Raw genomic sequence first — 25,948 nt, 5'->3', positions numbered from 1 at the left:
TGGTGACCCGATCCCACTTCCATTCAGGTATGCGTATAGGCTGTAGCAAACCCGATGGAACTTGATGTTCTGCCTTGACTTGCTGACATGTCAAGCATTTAGTCACATAGTCAGCTATGTCCCTCTTCATACCAGGCCACCAATACTGAAGCTTCAGGTCATGATACATCTTTGTACTTCCTGGGTGCATAGCATATACACTGGTATGTGCCTCTTTCAGAATACTGGCAGATGTATGAGTGAGTGGATCCTGGATCCACCAAGGCATGCACAGGAGTATTGTAGAGAGAAAACGTACCCCTGATGACGTTCGGGGCATTTTGCTCCTCCTGAGCTCTCAGGGCATAATTTACGGCGGTGGTCCATTATCCGCCTCTCTGGCGGCTCAGATGCAGCCTCTGTGATGGTCCAACGACCTCGATTTGCAGTTTTCTACCTCTTTGTGGTGCGAGGCAGTGCATGCGCTTGTGTTGGAGCAAATTGTAGTAGTTCTGCGTGGACAGTTTCTTAGCTGATGCTCTGTCGACCCACATCTTAAGCAGGCACCAGTTACTCTCCAACATTCCCCCTTGTGCCATTTCAGGCAATGCGGACATGCAGAAGATGTTGGGGCTGGTCCCCTGAACCCCATCCCTGGAGAGCTGCCCACTGATGGTATGGACTGACCTCTCCTAGGGGTGAACTGTGGCCTTGGCCCCTGAGACTGACCCTGACCTTGTGGCTGAGCTGAACTCTATGCAGGAGGACCCTTGAACTTCTTCCCAAATGCAAGAGCTGAACTAGACTGACCCGGGCCCCTCTTCTGCTGTCTATCCCTTCTGGTCTGCTCACTGATTCTTACTTTTTCTACCTTTATTGCAGCTTCCAATAACTTGGTAAATTCTGTGATTCCCAGGGCAGTGAGCTGGATCTTGATGTTGTCATTTAGTCCCTCTTCAAATCTCTTACATCTTTTAGCTTCATTAGGGACTATCTCCCTTCCATAGCGGCTTAATCGGACGAATTCCTTCTCATACTCAGCCACTGACAGCTGTCTCTGTCTCAGGTTAATGAATTCCCTTCTTCTCTCTTCTAGGTATACAGTACCCACATATTCCTTCTTGAATTCGGAGAGAAAGAAGTCCCAAGTTATAGCTTCTGGCTGCACTTCACTGGACACCGTGTCCCACCACTCATAAGCATCATCTTGCAACAGAGATATGGCAGCCTCTAAATTTTGCTCTGGGGTGCAGTGGAGTTGTTTTAGAACTCTGCCTGTTCTGTTCAACCAATTCTCGGCTGCCACAGAATCATCTTCTCTCTTGCCATAGAAATCCACTACCCCAAACTTTCTTAACCTTTTCAGGTGTGATTTCTGCTGTGGAGCTGGTGGTGGTGGTGGTGCTGGCATTACCCCGGCCATTTGTCTAAAGAAGTCGGCCATTTGCTGAAACATGGCCTGTGGAGGTGGCGAGCTCTGCACGAGCTGGTGGAGCGAGTTCTCCCATGCCCCAGTCTCACCGCTGCAGTGGAGCATGACTCTCCACTTCCTCCTCAACAGCTCTCTGAGATGAAGGGTCCATATCCTATTCAAAATAACAAAGACAAACAGATCTGCATTAGTGTCAGCTCGACTCTTACAAATACAATGCATGGTATGGACTCAATCTAGGCCCAGAAATGCTTAAACCGTGCTCTGATACCACTAAATGTGACACCCCTTACCCGTGTACAGTATACCCGAGTAAGTAATGCCACACGGTGTACTGACACACTCTAATATACCTTACTTAATTTGTATCATGCTTTTGAAGCTAATTTATGAAATATGATTTATTTAAGCCATTTATCGAAATTATTATTTATTTGAGGTTCCGAAAATTTTAAAGAAAATCCGGCGGAGTACCGGCTAAAAATGGAGAAAACAGTTCTTCGGAACCTGTTAAAAACACTTCCAAATAATTACCAAACATTCCCAACTTCAATTTATCAGCAAAATCTCAATATTAAGATCTCAACAACATTTCAATTCCAGTTCTCAATCATCCATCACATGTGATGATCACATATAAATCACAAGTAAACATTTACTTTTCCATTCACAAGTACAATTTTCATAATTTACATAAACATCAATATACATTACACAAGTTTAATTACATAGGAGAAAAACAAAGTTAAGTTACAAAATATCAAAATGACACCTAATGTCCTACCAATGCAATCGCAGAAGTTGAGGTGACACGGACATCGTGCGGAGTCTGCAGGATGGACTCACCCGATCTGTGGTCTACGGGCTCACGATCTGTATCTCCGCATCACGCATGGCAAAAGTAACGCGCTAAGCAATAATGCTTAGTGGTGCAATAATATAATAAAAGAAAATAGCAAGAAATTAAATGTGTAGTGAATGTGTACGTTTTATTTGTTTGGTATTTGTATATCATTTACTTTGTCCACTTTTATTCATTTGGTTGCCCCAAGTAACCTACACTAGACGCATCGGATGGATAACGGGTAACCGCACTGGGTATCTAGTACTCGGCCACACCATCGGTCACATATGCATCTCGGTTCCAGGCAAATGCAATGTAACAAGTGTAAATAATATTAGGCACGAGGCCAAGTCTCAATATAATGTCAAAATGGCTAAAAGCCATAAAATCACTAATGGCATATTGCCATGTGCGATCGTTAACTGAACCCTATTGGCATGCCAAACTATCCAAACCAATCTTGTTAGGTATACTAGGGCATTCGATACTTTAAAATTCTTCAATCTTTGAATTTCAAGTTTCGGTGTTACTATTCACCTCTATGGTCAACTAAAATATTGACTTTTAGGTAGAAATTAGGTACATTGGTTTTGGCACTCTCAACATACCACATTTTGTATTTAAAACTTGTTAGCATTGAGCGTTAATACCATTTCTAAGCATTAAAAAAAGGAGCAGATTTTTCAGATTTTGTATCATAATTTTACTGTTCCATTTGGAACTGTTACAGTTATATAATAGAAAACTAAATGTACTAGATCATGTGTGAATTCCGTAATAGAGATTAGGCTTCTTTGATCTAAATTTTTGAAGCTTTGAAGTTATTAAATAGTTCTTAAATCATTGGGGTAAATGGGTTAATTGAATTGATAAGTACTTATTTGAGCTAAAAGTAACTATGAGGGCTTAAAAAGCACTTTTTCCCTAAAATTTACAAATCTGTCATTTTAAGTCGAAATTTTCCTCCCTCTTTCTCTCTAACATCTTTTTGATTCCTGAATCATTCTGTATTCCATCAAACGCGAAAGAAAAATCGATCCATTTCAAAAGCTTGTAAACCCAAGAGCGTCTTCGAATCACCACCAAAACCCACACAATACTATATGGAGAACAATGTCAAATTGGGTTCAGGAGAAGCAAAGAGTATCGCTAACAACAATGGCAGCAGCAGGGAACAAGAACAAGAGCGGGAACACAACCTTAATTTAGGTTTTGCAAATGATAATGGAGACCAAGAGGAACCCCAGCCTCCTCGTCACTCTTCCAGAAGAACTCCCTTCACTAATCTCAGTCAGGTCGATGCTGACCTTGCTCTTGCCCGAACCCTTCAAGAACAGGTCTCTCTCTCTCTTTCTCTCTCTCTTTCTCTCTCTCTCGACACTATTTTTGTAGGTGATTGATTGTTTAGTTCTCTGTTATTTTTATGGCCTGTTGAATCTTAATTTCATTTATGTTTTTATGAACCTCAATTTTAATTTTTCATTTTTTTAATGTTTTACTTAGTTTGTTGACACCCAATGTTGGGTTAAACGATCTTCTCCTAGTTTTCGATTTAGTTATTTTTAGCTTTTTAATTGACGTGCTTTTAAATTATGGAGCAGGAAAGAGCATACATGATGTTGAGACTGAACAATGACGGAAGTGATTATGGAAGTTGGGAAGCTGGAAGCTACTTGCATGATGATGAGGATGATTTTGGTGATCCTACTGATGACAATGAAGGAGTGGAGGAAGATGAGGATGAGGATGATGATGGCACGGATGCAGATGATGGCATGGATGCATTTGATGTACATGCTCATGCTGATGCTGGAGCTGATAATGTTCCTGGCGTTGATCTTGACCCTTCTATGTTTTCTAGTGATGAGGCCTATGCTAGAGCATTACAGGATGCTGAAGAAAGAGAAATGGCGGCTAGACTGTTAGCTCTTGCTGGAATAGATGACCGTGAGTGTTAATAACTAATAAGGGACCTTTGTTTTCTCCCTTGCCTCTTGTGCATCTGCATTTGTGTTTGTGTTTTTGTCTTTGTAAGAGAGCTATCAAACTTACTGGTTTCTTTTTACAGGAGAAGTTGAGGACACTGAGGATCATGGTGGTAACTCTCAGGTACCAAATCTTGTATCTCTGTATTGGATTCTCCCTTTTCCTTTACTCTTGTTGAGGGATGATCTTAATTTGACAATTTGTCTTATCATATGGCATTTTATAAGAATCTTCAACTGTTGTATGCCGCATTTTTTTATATTGATTGTCAACATTTTAATTTTGGTGATAAAAGGTATAGATGATAAAAATGTTCAACTGTTGTATGCCTGCGGTTCCATGATTCTAGCATTAGTGAGTTGACAACACAGTCAAAAAGTGAACTTAAGTAGATGTTAGTGTCATAAACATCACACTTTAACCTTTGTGCTTTTATCATCATGTCTAGATTAGAAAAGAAGGTTTTTTTTTTTTCCCCCCCTCTCCCCCTTTTAAAAAAAAAGGAGGGTTGAAAAGGGAGAGAGAGAGAGAGAGAGAGAGAGAGAAAGAAAGAAAGGGATAATTAGTTAATGTTAGGACTTGTTTCTTGTAAGTTAGAAGTATTAATCAAGAGGTTGATTGAAGCCTTGTGGTACTTTCAGAATGGGTGTCAGTGTATTAATTAATTAGTAGAGGAACAGTTGTCTTCTTTCGGTAGATGCTACATGCTAGTGTTGTGACCCTTTTTGATGAGTGGTTAATTACAGCTTCTTATGAAATTCTATGCTGAGGCAGCTAGGTGAGATTTTATTCACTATTTGAATCCCAAACTTTTTGTTTGCTTCTAGATGCTACATCACATATATGTGGTTGGAATTTATTTCGTAGTTATTAACTGCCTAACCCTTGCTACAATTTCTCCAACAACCTCTAACAGAAAGCTACAACAATTTCAACTACCATCACAACTAATTAGTCAATTCACTTATTCTTATACTTCCTTCTTCTATATGTGACACACACTTGTCTATTTTTTTGGAGATTGTAGTGGTAGTCTAATCAGTAAATAGATGGATGTAACTGATATTTTGGTTGACATATATGAGCAGCCAACCTAGGTTTGTTACTCATTATTTTGGGTAACAACAATCTTTACAATGCTTCAATCTAGATATTGACTTCAGAACTTTTACAAATTTCAGGTGTTAAGACCATATTTGTAAAGAAAATCAAAAGTACCTGTTCTCTTGTTTTGCAAAACTGTCCGTAATGGTAATCTCTTAATGGTTAATTAAGATTTCATTGCACTACTTGTGGAAGTGGTTATTTTAGGACTTTTCCCCCTTTTAGGAAATGGTCAGAATGCATGTATTGAGTACTTAGCAAATTTGAAGTAAATCGAAATGGATAGTAGATCTATTTGCAACTTAGGTAGCCTGTAGAAAAGAAATGTGAATTCTGCTTAGATAGTCATAGATAGTTTTGACACTTGATTGATGCAGTACTTCATGCATAATGGGCATTGGAAGGATATTTTATAGTGGCATGAAGGATGGTTCCTATGAGGAATGACGCTATAGAAGCAAGTAGAAATACAATAAATTTCTAGTAACTTTCCAGCAATTGTGTTTGTTTGGGTTTTGTGATATAATTTAACCCTAGAACTGATCCCTAATCATTCTCTTTTTGCAAACCCTAATTTTCATATAACACCACTTTTTCTAGCTATAAAGCCAACCTTAAAAGAGCTTTAACCAGTAATTTGTAAGTTCTGCATCAGCTTATCACAAAATCCTTGAGTTATTTTTGCTCCAAGAGTGAAGAAGAAAGGAGATGAAATAATAGAAGAAACTGGAATGAGAAATAGAGAGAGAATAGATGAGGAATATTTTCTTTATTGATCATAACTGCCTCTTTTTGCAGATTACATTTCTATTTATGGACAACCTCTCAACTGTTACAACTAAGTCTGACTTCCCTAACAACTTCAGTTATTTCCTTCCATTTACAACTGCCCATAATAGCTCACACCCTACTTATACAATATATTCTCATATACATTCTCACAACTCCTATTCTTCTTATTATCATAATATTCCCCACTCCGTGAAAATCATTCTTGTCCTCAAGAATGAAGGAAATGCTGGAAATTAAAATAAATTATAGGTGCTTCCTTCTCATCAGCTGAAAGAATGGGAGAATCCCACATAGCATCTTCTGCTGGCCAGTTAACGCTCTCAATTTTGGAATATTAAATGTTAACTTCCATCATATGCTTCAATGATATTGTTAGGATTGAAACCCTAACAGAGAAGAATTAGAAGAATTTAGGAAGGAAGAGGAAGAAGTAGGGAGAGAGAAATAGAATCAGAAAAGAGAGAGAATTGTTATATTTTGAGGAAACATTAGAATGCCTTTACAATGAGCTACAACAGAGTTTATAACTATTTGACCGCAATTTGACAACCATTCTCCTGCCAATTACAACTCATACAACTAGCTACTTGACAACTATTTTCCTGCCAATTACAACTCATATAACTAGCCCTTATTCTGCCTTAGTCTTTTCCTCTGGTATGTAACAATACCTCCCCCATTAGGACTTTCTTGTCTCCAAGAAAGTTCAGCTTCTGGAGCTGGTTCACAATAAAAGAATAGCCTTCCCAAGTTGCATCTTTTATAGGAAGGTTCAACCACTTGATTAACCCCAGAAAACATGCTGTTGATAATGATTCTGATTTGAAGAACCTTTTCTGGAAGCTACTGTCACAATATCTTCATGCACTATGGGTAACTTAGAAAGGGGAACAATATTGCTGCCTATCTTCTTCTTTAACATGGATATATGAAATACAGGATGGATCATGGTTTCAAATTGCGGTTGTGGTCGCGGGTAACGGAAACAAGACTATAACGGTCGTAATGTAACGGCAACGGCCTAGTGCTACGCAAAATTTTTTAAAAATTTTGCAAAGTTCATAAAATGGCTCTACATTATGCACATGTGAAAAAATGATAGGAATCTTCAAAGTGATGGCCATTACTGTTATTTAACGGTCGGTAACGGTCTGTAACGGTCGTTACCATTACACTTGCAAGTACCCATTTTACTGTAAATAATGGTCTCACACGTAATGACCCCCTTCAAAACCGGTAAATAACAGCCTTTGCATTACGTAACGGCCTTTATTTGAAACCGTGGGATGGATTGAAGAAGAAGGAGGTAGGTTAAGCTTATAGGCTACTGTCCCAATCTTAACTAGGATTTGGAAAGGCCCATAATACTTAGGAGAAAGCTTGAAATTGTGTCTTAGTGCCGCAGAAGTTTGCCTATAAGGTTGTAACTTTAAATTGTGTCTTAGTGCCACAGAAGTTTGCCTATGAAGTTAATTCCATCATATGCTTCAATGATATTGTTAGAATTTATAACAAGAATTCATACATTCCTTAAGCATATGTATGTAACAATGATATTGTGGAAGAATTTATGAAGCTTAGGAAAGAAAATTCCTTAGAAGAATATCAAGATATCTTTGAGGATTTGAGGAAAGGATGGAAAGGGTTATGCCAGATTTAGGAGAGGCTTATTTTCTTTTTGCCTTTTTTTGGAGGGCTTAAGGATGAAATTCAATTAATGATGAGAATGATGAAGCCAACTACTTTAGCTGATGCAATAGAGATTGCTAGGCTACAAGAACAGTTATAAGATATCAAAAAGAATATAACCTTCAATTCCCACCCTAGATTTGTAACTTTCAATTTCACTCCTTATAATTCATACACCAAACCTACTCAATTGTTTCCTTACCCTCCTAAACCACCAAATCCAAATTTGACTTGTAAAACCCTAAATTTTGCTCTTACTACCAGTAAAGCAACTTCTATTAACCAAAATTCTAATACTAACCTTACAAAACCTACTGTTCAGAACATGTCAAATTCTAGATTCCAATCCAAACTCTATTATAAATGTGGGGACAAGTACTTCCCTAGCCATCAACGTAAAACTAAGGCATTAGTAGCTTTGCAAGTTGGAGAGCAGGAAGATGGGAATGGAGAGGAGGTTTGGCATGAGGTGGCAAAGGAAATGGAAGATGTGGGTGATCAAGGAGAACTTATGGTTTCTATTCATGTAGTGGAAGGGAGTGAAGGGGCAACAACTATTAGAATTTTAGGGATTAATAAAAATAGAGAAATGTTGATTTTAATTGATAGTGGTAGCAATAGTAGTTTCATTGACAAGAAAGTGGCTGAGGAACATAAGTTTGAGTTGGTGGATATACCTGTTACCACAATAGCAGTAGCTGATGGGAGGAAATTGAAGTGCAATCATCAGTGTTAGCCGTTCATGTGGAAAATTTAGTCCTATAAGTTTTGATTTGACTTTAGAATATTAGCATTGGGGAGTTTTGATATGATTTTGGTAGTAGATTGGTTTAGGAGCTTTAATCCAATGCTTTTTGATTTTAGAGCCTCTAGGATATCCTTTACGAAAAAAGGAAAGGAAGTAATTTTACAAGGGCTGAAATTGCATAGGGAAGGGAAGGCTGTTGTGTTATGTCATTCTAATGACTTATTTGGAAGGAATGGAGTGGATTTTCAATCTCCCTTATTGTGTGTAGTGAAGTCTCAAGTTGGATCCTCTTCAGCACCTCAAAAGAGGACAATTGGGAAGCTGCAGTAACAGATTTGGGACTGTAGTCTATGTTAAAGAAATATCATGAGGTTTTTAAAGAACCTCAGTAGCTGCCACTGTTCGGAAGTCACAACCATGCTATCCATTTGCAGCTTAATACACAACCAATTAATATTAGGCCATATAGGTATCCCTATTATCAAAAGGCTGAAATTGAGAAGCTTGTTTCAGAGATATTAACTTCCTCAGTAATCCAACCAAGTACAAGTCCTTTTTCATCATCAATACTTTTGGTTAAAAAAAAAATGGTACCTGGAGGTTTATAGACTACAAAGAGTTGAATGAGAAGATTATCAAGGACACATTTCCTATCCCCATTATAGATGACTTGCTGGATGAATTAAATAGGTTTAAGTATTTTTCAAAGATTGATTCTAGGGCTGGTTATCATTAGATTAGAATGGAGCCTTAAGATGTCCCTAAGACAATATTTAGGACTCACCATGGTCACTTTGAATTCAATGTCATGCCATTTGGGTTCACAAATGTACTAGCCGCATTCCAAGCCTTAATGAACCATAACTTCTGGCCTCATTTTAAGGAAATTTTTGTTGGTATTTTTTGATGGCATTCTGATTTACAACAAGGATTGGGAATCTCATTTGTAGCATTTAGAGGAGGTTTTTAAGATCTTGAAAGAGTAGCAACTTTATGCTAAATAGTCCAAATGTTCCTTTGGGTAAACAAAAGTAGAGTATTTGGGGCACATTATAACTGTTGAAGAGTGTCATTACTGATCCTCAAAAAGTTCAAGCTATAGTGTAGTGGCCAACTCCAATTTCTATTAAAGAATTGATGAGTTTTTTGGGGTTGACGGGGTACTACAGGAAGTTTGTGAAAAACTATGGCATAATTAGCAAACCTTTTACTGATTTTCTCAAGAAAGACTCATTTCAATGGTCTGAGAAAGCTCAAGAGGCATTTGATTCTCGTAGAAGGGCTATGATAGAAGCACCAGTACTTGCCTTGCCAGATTTTAATCTTCTTTTCATTGTTGAAATTGATGCAAGTAATTATGGTATACGGGCTGTTCTCCAGCAAAATGGCCATCCTCTAGTTTATATTTTCAAAGCTTTTGGCCCTAGAAGTCGTTCCCTATCTGTGTATGAAAAGTAATTATTGGCAATTACTTTTGCCATTTCTAAGTGGAGGCATTATCTTGAGCAAGGTCAGTTCTTTATTAAAACTGACCATGAGATGAGAGCATCAAATACTTGTTGGAGTAGAGGTTACATACTAATCAACAACAGAGGGGGATTTCTAAGTTGCTGGGCTTTGATTATAAAATTTTATATAGAAGAGGAGTTGAAAATAAGGCAGCTGATGCCCTATTTAGTAGACTAGCGAGGCAGGAGTTGTTTTGTGGTGCTATACACTCTTATATTACACCTAAATGGATGGATAATCTGATTCAGAGTTATGATAAGGATTACAAAGTTAACTCAATTAGTGCAATAGCTATCTATAGAAAGTAATGCTTATCTAGGGTTTAACTTGAGGAATGGTGTTCTTTATTTATAGGATAGGTTGTATGTGGGTTCCACTACAACTTTGAGGAAGTAGTTGATTGAGTTATACCATAACAGTGCTTTGGGAGACATTCAGGAGTAAATGTGACATAGTTGAGGCTCAAAAAGCATTTTTTCTTTTTTACTTCTCTAAATTTCCCATGCTTGTTCCTTCAAGATCACAATACCGTTTGATGGATGAACTTTCTTCCTTTCCCTTCTTGATATTTCCCATTCATCTTCTATGAGACTTATAGGATTACAACAGCTCCTAAAATTATGCCACTTGTTTACAGCACTGACATTTTTGGTAGCTCCTTTATCTTTCTTGTTTTCAAAAACATCCCCAAAAATTTCTATGGTAAGAATTTCAAATTTAGCTTCTGCATTCCCCATTTTAAACTCTAGTTTCCTATCATCACCTGTCAGCTAGAAACCCTAACAGAAGATATTCTAGTAGAAAAAGACTGAAGATAGAATAAAGAAGGAAAAAGAGAAAAGATAGAAAGATCAAGAAGAGAGAAGTAGTATTATTTATCCAAAATTCAGAATGCCAATACAAGTAAGCTAAATCGTTTTTATACACTGTTCCCTCCAATTCCTATAACTGCTCTAACCTGCTCCAATAACTGCAAATGCTACAATTTCCCTCTAATTACTAATAACTACTTCAATAGATTCTCAACAACTAACAAACTTTCCGTCTTAAATAACTACTTACGTGCCCATATGCCTATTATTATCCTTATTTCTATATCTTCTTCTCCTATGTGTAACAATACCCCCTCCATGAGAGCATTCTTGACCCAAGAATATTGGAAGTTAGGGAACTGTGCTTGTAGAAAGCTTCTATCTTCCTAAGTGGCTTCTTCATCAAACAAATTAGTTCATTTAACCAAATCTCGGACTACTTGTTGACCCGCTCTTCACAATTTTGGTGCTAAGAATACCAGCTGGAGCCACAATAAATTCATTCTCATGCGTAGCGGGCAGCTGTGTTTGAGGCACCATATTATCTCCTAACTTCTTTTTAAGGAGAGAGACATGAAGTACAGGGTGGATGGCAGCTTTTTCAGTCAACTGCAGCTTATAGGCAACCTACCCCACTCTCTTTAAAACTTGAAAAGGTCCAGAAAATTTAGCTGCCAACATCAAAGTTTTTCCTTAATGCCAGAGAGCTCTGTCTATATGGCTGAAGCTTTAAATAAACTCAATCACCTTCCTAAAATTCTCTTTTACTTCTTTTCTTATCTGCTTGTTGCTCCATCCTGTTTCTAGCTTGCTCCAAATTGGTTTTCAAAATATCATGAATTTACTGTCTTTGAACATAGAAGTCAACTACAACTTGGATTGGACTTTCAATAGGTAATGCAGCAGGAAGAGCAAAGGGATAACACCCATATAAGGCCTTAAAAGGGGTCATTTTTATGGAGCTATGGTTGGTAGAATTATACCACTATTCAGCTAGAGGCAACCAAATGCTAAAGATTGAGGTTGGTGATGACACATACACCTCAAATAGGCTTTTAAGCACTGATTCAAACGCTCTGTTTGTCCATCCGTTTGAGGATGATAGGCAATACTGTAAGAGAAAGTAGTTTCCAACTGTTTAAAGAATTCTTTCCAGAATAAGCTAGTGAATAGCTTATCTCTATCAGAAACAATAGAGATAGGGGACCCATGCAACTTGTAAATATTGTCCAAGAAAATCTGAGCTACTGTAGATGCTATAAAGGGGTGAGACAAAGCTAGAAAATGGGCATACTTGGTATACCTGCAAACTACAACCAAGATAGTGTCGTTGCCTTTTGATTTAGGAGGCTTCTCAATGAAATCCATAGTGAGATGCTGCCAAGCTTGACAAGGCAATGGATGGGGCAGGCTGCAACAACCCTGGATAAGCAGAATTATCTCCCTTGCACTGAGCACAATCAGTACATTGTTGCACCCACTAAAACACATTTGAGTGCATACCAAGCCAGTAAAAATGCTTTTGCAACCTCGAATAAGTGTTGTGAATGAGAGAATGGCCCCTATCGCACTTATGATATTGAGCAATCAATTTCTTCCTTAAATCCCCACTAGTGCCTGCATACAATTTTCCTTCATGATACAACAACCCTTGCTTTAATTGATACTTAGAATGACCAATGGCATCTACTAAAAGTTGAGCCACTAAAGTATTAGCTTTATCATCTTGCTCATAGCTAGCAAAAAAGTGATTTTTCCAAATTGGCACAATTATAGAATGAAGTGCATAAACCCCTTGAGTAGCAAATGTGGCCTCTTGGAGAGAGCATATGCAGCCTTATTATCACTCCCCCTCATGGTTTCTAGTCTAACGACCTGGCGCTATCAAATTCTTTTGAAAAATTTTCCAAGTTCATAAAATGACTAGATAAAAGTAGATACGACTAAAACGAAGATATACAACTATATAATAAGCACAAATACATAAAATAAAGACATTGAATCTATCATTTTTAATATCATTAACATAAAATATTTTGTAGCCAAAATAATTTTGTAGATGTAGTAAAACAATTAACCTTATTATCACAAAAATAGCACATAATGAAAAGAAATAGCAAAAAACAACAAATAACTCACCTTTTTGTAAGAAGTAGCTTTGGAGAACAGAGATATTTAATGATGGTCTTAGCTTAGAAAACAATAAGGGAGAGATTTATAGAAAGGAGAAATTTGGGCGAAAATTTTGAGTGAATAGGAAAGAAACCGCAGCTGTAGAAGAGAAAAGCACAGAGATAATGAAAAGAGAAGAAAAAAAAATTGTTTCCATGTGATTTATAGTAGATGCATAATGTTAGAATCCCTTAATTAGTGTAAATTAGCTGTAAATTAGAATATAATTAGGAATCATTGTATTTATTAGTTTTCTATTTAGTTCTAGCATTTGTGTATAAATTAGAATTCTTGTAAATCATTTTTGTATGAAGAAATATAAAAGAAATTCTCTAAATTCTCTGTCTTCTACATGGTATCAGAGCTGCACCAAAATTTTTTTGCGTGAACAGTGTAGTTCTGGGTAGTTTTTTGTGGATCAAGCTTCTACGTCGTTCTAAGAAGAGAGGTGGCTATCACCACCGGCCTGAGGAGGAAGGACACTAGCCGATCGGCCTACGCTCGGAGTCCCACCGCCCTTTGGTGAAGCACGTGAGCTCACGCGCCTATAGAATCCTTGTGTTGTTATGGAAAGTCAATCACTATATTATTTTTCTGTATATTCTGTATTCCTATTTAGGATTTCTTATTTAGGATTTTTTCCTAATTAGTAGAACACAATTATAAGAATCAATTTTATATATATACCCATGTACAGATTAATTGAAATTAAGGAGAATCATCTCTTTCTACATGGTATCAAAGCAGATTCATCAAGGAATCTAAATCTGGAATTTCTTTCCCCTTTGTTTCTGGACTGAAATCCACTGTTACTCTAGGTCATCTATCTAGGGTGACTATTTGTTCTCACCACCCAGCACAGGAGAGACCTTGCCTGCCGACCGGCCGTCCCCTCTGATCCGGTCGTCGAAATCCAAGCGCGTGAGGCTCACGAACCCAACTTAGGTTCTCGCCGTTTCTTCACTTGCCGGCATGTGGAGGCGCGTTTGCTGGCCGTTTCGACTCCGATCAGCATTGCCGGCGTTGCCTCAACCCCCTCATTCCACCACTGTGTTGTTGCCTGATCCAGTACACTATTAAAGGACTTCTGAGGTTTGGTTCATAGATTCTATTTCAGTATTTGTTTGATTTGTGATTTTGGGTTATTTTGTGGCTGTAAGCACTTTGGATTAGCATTTCGATTAGTTTTCTTTGTCTCAACAAATGGTAGACAATATGAATGTTATTTCTGATGTGATTCCGGTGATGACTAAGATCACGGAGCACAAACTTAATGGTTCGAATTCCTTGGAGTGGAGTAAGACTGTTAGGGTCTATTTGCGTAGTATTGATAAGGATGATCACCTTACTAAAGACTCACTCAATGATGATACACGACAAACTTGGCTAAGGTAGGATGCTCGGTTGTTTTTGCAGCTTCGAAACTCGATTCACAGTGAGGTAATTAGTTTAATTAATCATTGTGAATTTGTTAAGGAATTGATGGATTACTTAGATTTTCTGTATTCTGGTAAAGGGAATATCTCTCCTATTTATGATGTTTGTAAGGCATTCTACCATACTGAGAAAGAGGATAAGTCTCTCACGGTTTATTTCATGGATTTTAAACGAGTATATGAGGAACTTAATGTATTGTTGCCTTTTAGTCCTGATGTGAAAGTTCAGCAGGCCCAACGGGAGCAACTAGCTGTTATGAGTTTTCTTGTAGGCCTTCCTTCAGAATATGAGACTGGTAAATCTCAGATTCTCTCCAGTTTTGAGATTTCCTCTTTGCATGAAATGTTCACACGGGTCCTTCGTACAGAGAGTACCCAATCTTCAGCCTGCCAGTAGTGCTCTTATTAGCCGTAATCCAAATAGACAACAGGGTAATAGAAGAGGAAGTAGAGGAGGAATTACAGGCAACATAGGTAATTAGCGTAATGGGAAGGCTAGTTCAAATCAGGACTCAAGAGAAGTCATTTGTTATTATTGCCATAAGCCTGGCCATACAAAATATAATTGTCCGCTACAGTATGGCAAATATGGAAGCAGAGGATTCTACAGTATTTTCCTTTGAGAAAATTGTTTTGGTATCTGTATAGGATTTTGCACAGTTTTTCTAGTATCAGGCATCTATAAAGCCTACCTGTTTCCCTGTCACTGCAATCGCTGAGTCAGGTGAATCTACTACATGCCTTGTGTCTTCCTCATCCAAATGGGTTATTGATTCTGGTGCGACAGATCACATGATAGGTAATTCTAGTCTTCTATCTGCTTTTCAGTCTAATCTCACTTCCTCTACTGTTACTTTAGCTGATGGTTTTACTTCTTGTGTCATGGGTTCTGGAACTGCGAACCCGACTTCGTTAATTTCTTTGTCATCTGTTTTGTATCTACCAAAATTCTCTTTTAATCTACTTTCTGTTAGTAAACTTACTCGTACCTTAAATTGTTCTGTTTCCCTTTTTCCTGACCATTGTTTATTTCAGGATCTTACAACGAAGCAGATTATTGGTAGAGAATGTGAGTCAGGTGATCTCTACATTCTGAAAAATCATGTACTGTGGTCGCTTGTTTGCTCTAGTACCTTAACACCTCTTGAAGCTCATTGTAGATTGGGCCATCCTTCTTTGTATACCATGAAGAAGTTGTGCTATCAGTTTCAGTCTTTATCAGTACTAGAATGTGAATCGTGTCAGTTTGCAAAATATTATCATTTGCCTTCTGTGTTTAGAGTCAATAAACGGGCTTCATCCCTTTTGAGTTAGTTCATTCTGATATTTGGGTTCCTTGTTCTGTTACTTCTAAAACTGGATTTCATTATTTTGTTACTTTTGTTGATGATTACTCTCGTGTTACATTGTTATATTTAATGAAGAATCATTTTGAGTTTTCTATCTTTTGTGCCTTTTGTAATGAAATCAAAACTCAATTTAATATTTTTGTGCACATATTAAGAAGTGACAATGCCAAAGAATATTTTTCAGCACAATTTCAATCTTATATGACACAAAATGACATTCTTCATCAGCCTTCCTGTGTTGATATCCCATCTCAAAATGGCGTGGCCAAAAGAAAAAATTGGCATCTTTTTGAGGTAACTTGTGCTCTTCTTTTTCATATGAAAGTTCTTAAACACTTTTGGGTAGATCCAGTTTGTACGGTATGTTTTTTAATCAATCGTATGTCGTCTTCTGTTCTTAATGGGGATATTTCTTATACTGCTTTGTTTACTACAAAATCTTTATTCCCTGTTGAACCTCATATTTTTGGTTGTACCTGTTTTGTGCATGATGTTCGTCCACAGGTTACTAAATTAGATCCGAAGTCTCTCAAGTGTGTCTTCCTTGGGTACTCCCGGCTCCAAAAAGGGTACCGCTATTTATCTCCTACTCGTAATTGTTATCTTGTTTCTGCAGATCTCACATTTTTTGAGTCTACTTCATTCTTTCCTCAATCATCTGTGTATGAGAGTCAGGGGGAGGAGGATGATCTCTTAATATATACTGTCTAACCAATGTCTAGTCCTCTCCTACAGCCTGTTCTTTCTGTCTCTAGACCTACTCTACCTCCAGTTTTTCATATTTATTTCAGGAGATTGGAGATTCCTGACTCAGATCCTCCACCAGCTATTTTGTTGGGAGATCCTGTACCTCATACTGATCATGATTTTGACCTAGACTTATCCATTGCTCTTCATAAAGTTAAGTGTTTATGTACTTGCCCTATCTCTTCTTTTATTTCTTATAATCAATTGTCTTCTTGTTTTCGGTGTTTTGTTACTTCTTTAGACTCTGTTTCTATTCTTAATACTGTTGGTGAGGCACTGTCTTATCCTGGCTGGTGTGCTGCTATGAAAGAGGAAATGGAGGCTTTAGATGCTAATGGTTCATGGGAACTATTGTCTTTGCCTACTGGTAAGAAAGCTATTTGTTGTAAATAGGTATTTACTGTAAAAGTAAATCCTGGTGGTTCTGTGGCTAGGTTAAAAGTACACCTTGTGGCAAAAGGGCATGCTCAGACATATGGGTTTGATTAGACACTTTTTCTCCTGTAGCTAAACTTACTTCTGTTCGCTTGTTTATTTCTTTAGCAGCTACATATGATTGGCCCCTGTACCAATTGGATATCAAGAATGCTTTCTTTCATGGTGATCTTTAGGAGGAGGTGTATATGGAGCAACTATCTGTGTTTGTTGCCCAGGGGGAGTTGGGTAAAGTTTGTAGGCTTCGGAAGTCTTTTTATGGCTTGAAACAAAGTCCTAGGGCCTGGTTTGGGAGATTCAGTGAAGCTGTACAGGAATTTAGTATGCAAAAGAGTAAGTGTGATCACTCAGTATTTTATAGACAATCTGAGGCAGGTTTAATTCTCCTGGTAGTCTATGTGGACGACATTGTCATCACTGGGAGTAACTCTGCAGGTATTTCATCTCTTAAAACCTTTCTCCAAACTCAGTTTCAGACCAAAGACTTGGGATTGTTAAAGTATTTCTTGGGTATTAAAGTTATGAGAAGTAAGAAGGGTATTTTCTTGTCTCAAAGAAAATATGTCATCGATCTAATGGCAGAGACAGGAAAATCAGGTGTTAAGCCTTGCAGTGCACCAATGACTCCAAATTTACATCTGTTAGCAGGGGATAGTGAGTTGTTTGAAGATCAAGAGAGATACAGGAGATTGGTAGGAAAATTGAACTATCTTACAGTCACTCGTCCTGACATTGCTTATACCGTTAGTGTGGAAAGTCAGTTTATATCTTCTCCAACTGTTGCTCATTGGGAAGCCTTGGGACGAATCCTGTGTTATCTGAAGGGCGCTCCAGGAAGAGATTTGTTATATGGTAATCATGGGCATTTGAATTTTGAATGTTTTCCAGATGTAGACTGGGCTGGATCTAAGGTTGACAGGAGGTCAACTACTGGATATTGCGTTTTTGTTGGAGGAAATTTGGTGTCTTAGAGAAGCAAAAAGCAGAGTGTAGTTTCTCGATCTAGTGCTGAATTGGAATACAGAGCCATGGCACAATCAGTATGTGAGATAATGTGGATACTTCAATTACTAGATGAGACAGATTTTAAGACCTCCCTGCCTGCAAAATTGTAGTGTGATAATCAAGCTGCTCTCTATATTGCTTTTAATCCGGTGTTTCATGAGTGAACCAAACATGTTGAGATTGATTATCACTTTGTTTGTGAAAAGATTCAATAACAGATTATCTCAACAGGACATATCAAAACTGGAGAGCAGTTAGGAGATATTTTCACAAAAGCTCTGAATGGAGCTAGGATTGACTGCATTTGTAACAAGTTGGACATGATTAACATTTATACTTTAAAATTGAGGGGGAGTGTTATGGAAAGTCAATCACTATATTATTTTTCTGTATATTCTGTATTCCTATTTAGGATTTCTTATTTAGGATTTCTTTCTAATAAGTAGAACACAATTATAGGAATTAATTGTATATATATATATATATATATATATATATATATATATATAGATTAATTGAAATTAAGGAGAATCATCTCTTTTTGCATGTGTCATTCTTCACGCACCGACGCGTGCATCCTTTTTCTGGTGATTTCTCCGGTCGACAACCTTCCCTGTTTGGCGTGCCTTTGATCAATGTGTTTCCACACCTGGTTTGCACATTTATTTATTTATTTTTTTGGTACCTTCCGTTGTCCAGTTTCTTGCTTTCTGCCTCAGTATCTATTCCTTTAATTGAAAAATGACTGATGGAAAGAAGGAAGCCTCTGAAACAAAGACTGGATTTGTCAGTGATAATCCCTCTTTACAAATTAGTTCTATAAAGTTGGATGAAACTACTTATTTGGCATGGTCTAGATCCTGTCTACTGTTTATTCAGGTTAGAGGACTGCAGGGGTATATCAGTGGAGATAAGAAAAAGCCAGAAAGTGCTAGTTCTACCTACAATCAGTAGGAGTCGGAGAACTCTCTTGTTATATCATGGCTCATTAATTCTATGTAACCTCATGTAGTTCGTGGGTATTTACTGTTGGACAGTGCAGCTACCATTTGGAGTGCTGTTTTTCAGACTTATTTTCAAGTGGAGAATTAAGTTTATGAACTTGGGAACAATGTTCATGGAGTGAAACAAGGTGAGTTGACTGTTGCTCAGTATTATCCGGAATTGAGTGGTCTATGGCAAGAGTTGGATTTTTATTAGGACTTTCAGGCTTCATATTCGGCTGATGCAGTTAATCCAAAAATTGATTGAGAAGGAGCGCATATATGATTTTCTTGCTGGGCTAAATGTGGAGTATGATCAGACTCGGATCCAATTACTTGGTAAGGATCCTTTGCCCACCTTAAGGCAGACATATTCTTATGTTTAGTAGGAGGAGAGTAGGAGTGTCATGATCAATTCTACAGCTGTTGATAAGGTTGGGCTGACTGCTAACTCTTTACGAGAACAGTCACATGGTCCATCAGATAAGGATCACTTGCATTGTGACTACTGTGGGAAATCCCGGCACACCAAAGAACAATGTTAGAAGCTGCATGGCCACCCAACTAAAAGGCGTGGAGAAAAAAGGATAGGCTCTGCTAAACCACAAGCAAATGTATCTGAGGCTGTGAGTATTTCTGAAGATACTGATATCACTGGGATGTTTCCAATGAAGAGGTACAGACTCTGAGGCGATTCTTGTCACAGCTTGAATCACAATCCACTGCAGTTGTCTCTTCTAACTTCGTCAACTCAGGTAATGCTTTTCTTGCCAATCATAATAATTCATTTTGGGTTATAGATTCTGGAGCAAACAAACATATGACAGGCTTTTCGAATAAATTCATATCCTATTCTTCATGTTCAGGCAAAGAAAAAGTCTGCACTGCGGATGGATCATTATCTAATGTTTCTGGAACAGGTTCTATTAAATGCACTCCTAATATAAGTCATAGTTTTGTCTTAGATGTGTCTAGCTTTCCTATTAATCTTCTATATATCAGTTTTATCACAAAAGCTTTCAAACTGTAAAATTGAATTTTTTTCCACTCACTGTGTATTTCAGGAATTGATAACAGAGAGAACGATTGACAGTGGTAGACTGCAAGATGGGGTATATTTATTGAATGATTGTGTTGATCAGGCCATGTTGGGACAATCTATGGGTGCTGAGAAAGAAATTATCTAGTGGCATAAGAGACTTGGACATCCTTCATTTACTGTTTTAGAGAAACTTTATCCTCTTTTATTTAAGCAATGCAAAACTGAATTATTAGTATGTGATGCTTGTGAGTTTGCCAAACATACTAGGCAATCTTATCCTTCAATAAATAATAAGGCTTTAGTTTCTTTTATGACTATCCATTCTGATGTGTGGGGGCCTACTTAAACTGTGTCTTTATAGGATTATAGATGGTTTGTGACTTTTATTGATTGCTGTAGTAGGTTAACTTGGGTATATCTGATGAAAGAGAAAAATGAAGTATTTTCATGTTTTCAGCAGTTTTACAAAATGATAAGCACCCAGTTTGATGCTCATGTTAAAATACTGAGAACTAATAATGGCACAGAGTATATGAATGGAGTTTTTCAGGAATATTTGAAGTCACATGGAATTTTGCATCAGACTAGTTGTGTTAACACTAGTGCTCAAAATGGAGTGTCTGAGAGAAAAAATAGACACTTAGTTGAGGTTACTAGGTCTCTTATTTTACGATGAATATTTCCAAACCTTACTGGGGGGATGCTATTCTTTCTGTTGCATATCTTATTAACAGGATGCCACTCTGGACTTTAGAGTTTAAGAGTCTTTTAGAGGTTTTGCAAGGTAAAAATTCATATACTATTCCTTCAAAGGTCTTTGGTTGTGTTTGTTTTGTTCATCAGCCTAATAAGGGGAAATTAGAACCTTGAGCCATCAAGTGTGTCTTTGTTGGTTATTCCAGTACTCAGAAGGGGTATAGGTGTTACCACTCTCCTACACGGAAATATTTTGTGAGCATGGATGTTACTTTTAGGGAATCTGAATTTTATTTCCATCCATCTCTTCAGGGGAAGCATAGGAAGGAAGAAGAGGCGTCTTTCCCTTCTTCTTTGTCTTTCCCTTCTTTCTCTTTCCCTTCTTCTTTGTCTTCTCCCAACTTTCAACTTCAAAGGAAAAATCTGAGTTTAAAGTCTATACCTAATAATGATACTCAGAGGGAGTCACCTAAATTTCGAGGGAGACTAAATAGATCAGATTTGAGAATCTATACTCGGCGGAACAAGACAGATATAGCCATCGAGCAGGAGATTGCTGATCAATTGGAATCTCTAGATTCAATTCCTGAACATCCTGAGGTATGTGATGAGTCTCCTTTGGTTCGTGAAGAGTCTAATTTTAATTCTCAGTCTACTTTTCCTTCTTCTGATAATGATTTTGATATTCCTATTTCTCTTAGAAAAGGTATTAGAACCTGTACTAAACATCTCATTTCTAATTTCATTTCCTATGATTCTGTCTCCATCCTATAGAGCCTTTCTATTGTCTGTTTCCTTTGTTTTTATCTTACAGGATTGGAAGAAAGCATGTCTTGATTCAAAATGGAAGGCAGCCATGGCGGAGGAGATGAAAGCTCTGGCAAAGAATAAGACATGGGAACTTGTTACTCTTTCACTGAGAAAAAAAACCAGTTGGATGCAAGTGGGTGTTCACTGTGAAACATAGAGCAGATGGTTCAATTGAAAGGTATAAGGCTAGGCTGGTAACGAAAGGCTTCACATAGACGTATGGGGTAGATTACCAGAAAACCTTTGCTCCTGTTACTAAAATGAATACCATCAGAATTTTATTATCATATGCAGTAAATCTTGAGTGGGATTTGCAACAGTTTGATGTAAAAAATGCCTTTCTACATGATGATTTGGAAGAAGAAGTGTATATGAAAATTTCTCTAGGATTTGAGGATGAGAAGACCAGGGGAAAAGTTTATAGATTGAAGAAAGCACTGTACGGCTTAAAACAGTCACCTAGGGCATAGTTTGACAGGTTCAGTAAGGTTATGGTTTCCTTTGGATACTGCCAAAGCAATGTTGATCACACCTTATTTGTAAAACACTATAAGAGTAAGATCACTCTGCTTATTGTCTATGTGGTTGATATTGTGGTGACTGGTGATGATGGGGAAGAAATGGCTCATCTAAAGGAGCGACTAGCACAGGAGTTTGAAATAAAAGATTTGGGAAGGCTAAAGTACTTTCTTGGAATAGAGGTTGCCAAATCAGATAAAGGAATCTTTATTTCTCAAAGGAAGTAGATACTGGATCTGTTGGAGGAAACGGGAATGCTAGATTGTAAACCAGTAGAGTCTCCTATTGAGGCAAATCACAAATTGCAAGCTGGAGTTGGGGAATCAGTGGACATAGGGAGATATCAGAGGTTGGTTGGCAGATTGATTTATCTTTCGCATACCAGACCAGATATAGCATATACAGTGGGTCTAGTGAGTCAGTATATGCATGATCCTCGTGAACCTTATTTGGAGGCTGTTTTTCACATCTTGCGATACTTAAAATTTACACCTGGGAAATGACTTTATTTCTCAAAGCATGGCCATCTTCAAATTAAGGTCTTTACAGATGCAGATTGGGCTGGATCTCTTGATGATAGGAGATCGACATCTGATTACTGTACTTTTGTTGGTGGTAATCTAGTCACTTGAATAAGTAAAAAGCAAAATATGACAGCTAGATCTAGTGCAGAGGCTGAGTTTAGAGCAATGACTCAAGGTATTTGTGAATTATTGTGGTTACGAAAGTTGATGGAGGAATTAAAATTGCTGGAAGCTAGTGGTTTGTCCTTGTTCTGTGATAACAAAGCTGCTATCAGTGTAGTTCATAATCCAATTCAGCATGATCGGACCAAGCATATAGAGATTGACAGACACTTCATAAAAGAAAAAGTTGTCAATGGTTCCTTAAGTATCTCTTACGTAGGGTCGAAAGATCAGTTAGCTGATGTGTTCACTAAGGGATTAAGTTGTAAGGGGTTTCATACCCTAGTTTGCAAGTTAGACATGTGTAATACACATGAACCAACTTGAGGAGGAGTGTTAGAATCCCTTAATTAGTGTAAATCCCTTCATTAGTGTAAATTAGCTATAAATTAGAATATAATTAGAAATCATTGTATTTATTAGTTTTCTATTTAGTCCTAACCTTTGTGTATAAATTAGAATTCTTGTAAATCATTTTTGTATGAAGAAATATAAAAGAAATTCTCTAAATTCTCTATCTTCTACACATAATTGAAGTAATGGCCATTAACATTACACATCGGTAAATAACAATCGTTACCGTTATGTAATGGTCGTAACGGCTGTTACACATGCAACTCAGGATTCGCCTATAAATAGCAGGATAATGCGTAACGGACCCTTTAAAAACCTATAAATAATGGCTGTTATTTGGAGCCATGCTCCTCCTTCTATAAAGAATTTTATAGTCTAACCTCAACAACTTAGAAATTCCTCTTTGTTGCAAATTTGTGTGAAGTCACTACTCCAATAGATACTTGATACTTTCATGATCAGTTTTGATATAAAAGGTGCCCTGTTTAACATAATGTCTCCATTTAGAGACGACGTATGTAATGGCCAATAGCTCTTTTTCATAGACTAAAAGAGCTTGATTCCTCACTCCAAAAGCTTTTGAAATATAAGCTATAGGATGGCCATGTTGTTGCAGAACAACACCGATACCCATACTGCCTGCATCAGTCTCCACTACAAAGGGTTGTGTAAAATCTGGAAGGGACAGTACTGGTGCTGAAGACATAGTTGCCCTGTAGTGAATATTTTCTGTGTATTTTGTTGAATGAGATGCAAGGTATTTATATATAAAGGATCCTATAATTAAGTATTTTGAATCTTATAATTAAGTATTCTAATTAGGGTGATATCCCACTAATTATGCTAACTAATTAAAAAATAATATTATTTACATAATTATAGGATTTGACTTCCTATAACACTTATCCTCAAGTTGGAGCATAGATATTAATCACGCCCAACTTGTTACAAATGTAGTCAACCCGAGCCCTATTCAAAACTGTTATGGAAAATCAATCACTATATTATTTCTCTGTATATTCTATATTCTGTATTCCTATTTAGGATTTCTTCCTAACTAGTAGAACACAATTATAGGAATCAATTGTATATATATACCCATGTACAGATTAATTGAAATTAAGGAGAATCATCTCATTCTACATGGTATTAGAGCAGGTCATCTATATAGGGTGACTATTTGTTCTCAGCACCCAGCTCAGGAGAGACCTTGGCCACCGATCGGCCGTTTCGACCCGCATCAACATCGCCGGCGTCGCCTCAACCCCTTCATTCCACCATTCTATATAGGGTGACTACTAGATGTTGTTGGGCCTGTCAATGAAAAACAGGACACATAGTAGAACTCACTATTGTTTTGCCATCAGCACTCTCACTACTGAGGGGGGAATCTGCACCAGAAGGATCTTTAATTCCTTAGCAACTCTTTCATCCAAAAATGTACTAGTAATGCCACTATCTACAAGAATCACCAACTACCTATCTTTGTTTATCCGAAGAAGTTTGGTAGTGTCTATACCCTGACTACCCTCAATTGCATGGATTGAAAGGGTCATTTCAGGTTGTTCCTTGTGTAATTCTTCATTTGCCATAAGCACTATTCCTTCCTCCAATCTCTACTGATCATGCTTCTCCAATTGCATAAGACTATATTCTAGTAGAAGAAGATAGAAGGAAAGATAGGATAGAGAAGAAAAGAGAGAGAAGATAGAAAGATCATGAAGTGAGAAGAGTAGTATTATTGATCCAGAATTCAGAATGCAAATACAAGTAAGCTAAGTCCTTTTAATACACATTTCCCTCCAATTCCTATAATTGCTCTAACCTCCTCCAACAGCTACAACTGCTTACAATTTCCCTCCACTTACTAATAACTACTTCAATAGATTCTCAACAACTAACAAACTTTCCCTCTTAAACAACTACTCACGTACCTATATGCCTATTATTATCCTTATTTTTATATCTTCTTCTCTTATATGTAACATCACCATTCTCGTCCTTCTCCTCCTCGTAGTCCTTTCTTGCACTAGACAAAGCAGAAATAAGATCTTGCTGCTCCATCTCAGTGCACTTGTATTTTTCTTATTGGAAGTTTTGTCAGGGCCATCTTGTTTTTCACTTGAATTGTCAAGAAGTGGATCATTGACTGCAGCATTCTCCTTTGCCACTTGAATTGCTTCCACCACGTTGACTAGTTTCTCTTGAAATGACTTCTCATATTTCTTTAATTTTTGTAACAGCAATTCTCCCTGCCTTTTTAATCATCTTTTGACAATTTTCATAATCCTATCAAGTAACTTCTGTTCTCAAGGATGGTCTTCCATGATTATCATGTAGAAGGTTGTGTAGGATGTTGGAAAATTTTATTTCTTAGAGAATAAAAATTATAGGGACAGGGAAGAAGAGCTAAGGCAAAAATAAGGATTTCAAGAATTTCAAGAAACATATTTCTAGAAATGTAGGAGGTGAAAAATTGAAGAAGAAAAATAGAAGAAAGGACTAGAAATTAATAGAAGAAGAAAGAAATTTGATTCAAGAATTTTAAGAATGAAATAGAGGTGAGAAAGGGAAGAAATTTCAGGGAGACAAGGAAGAAGAAATTTCAAGGAAAGAAGAAATAGAGAGAGAAGATAGAACAGAAGAAGAAAAAGAAGAAGAATAGAGGTAAAGAAGGAAGAAATTTTAGGAAGGAGAAAGAAGAATTTAGAGGGAGAGAGAGAGAGAGAGAGAGAGAGAGAGAGAGAGAGAGAGATAGAAAAGCAGAAAGAAACCTGGAATTCTAGAATACTCCCATTGAACTGTTCAAGCTTGCTACT

At 37.3% G+C, this 25,948-nt stretch overlaps 1 protein-coding gene across 1 annotated transcript in view; it reads left to right on the top strand.

Moving 5' to 3' along the window:
• The first annotated feature begins 3,181 nt into the window (after positions 1–3,181).
• LOC110656515 (E3 ubiquitin ligase BIG BROTHER-related) overlaps positions 3,182–25,948 on the top strand; it is a 35,853-nt gene continuing 13,086 nt past the window's right edge. The window contains exons 1-3 of the mRNA XM_021813345.2: positions 3,182–3,592; positions 3,857–4,202; positions 4,324–4,364. Coding sequence (XP_021669037.1) covers positions 3,359–3,592; positions 3,857–4,202; positions 4,324–4,364 — 621 coding nt within the window. The 5' untranslated portion in view covers positions 3,182–3,358. The remainder of the gene's footprint in view (positions 3,593–3,856; positions 4,203–4,323; positions 4,365–25,948) is intronic.

This window comes from Hevea brasiliensis, chromosome 1, assembly GCF_030052815.1.
Source record: "Hevea brasiliensis isolate MT/VB/25A 57/8 chromosome 1, ASM3005281v1, whole genome shotgun sequence".
Classification (NCBI taxonomy): domain Eukaryota; kingdom Viridiplantae; phylum Streptophyta; class Magnoliopsida; order Malpighiales; family Euphorbiaceae; genus Hevea; species Hevea brasiliensis.
This window is presented reverse-complemented; position numbering and strand designations above follow the sequence as displayed.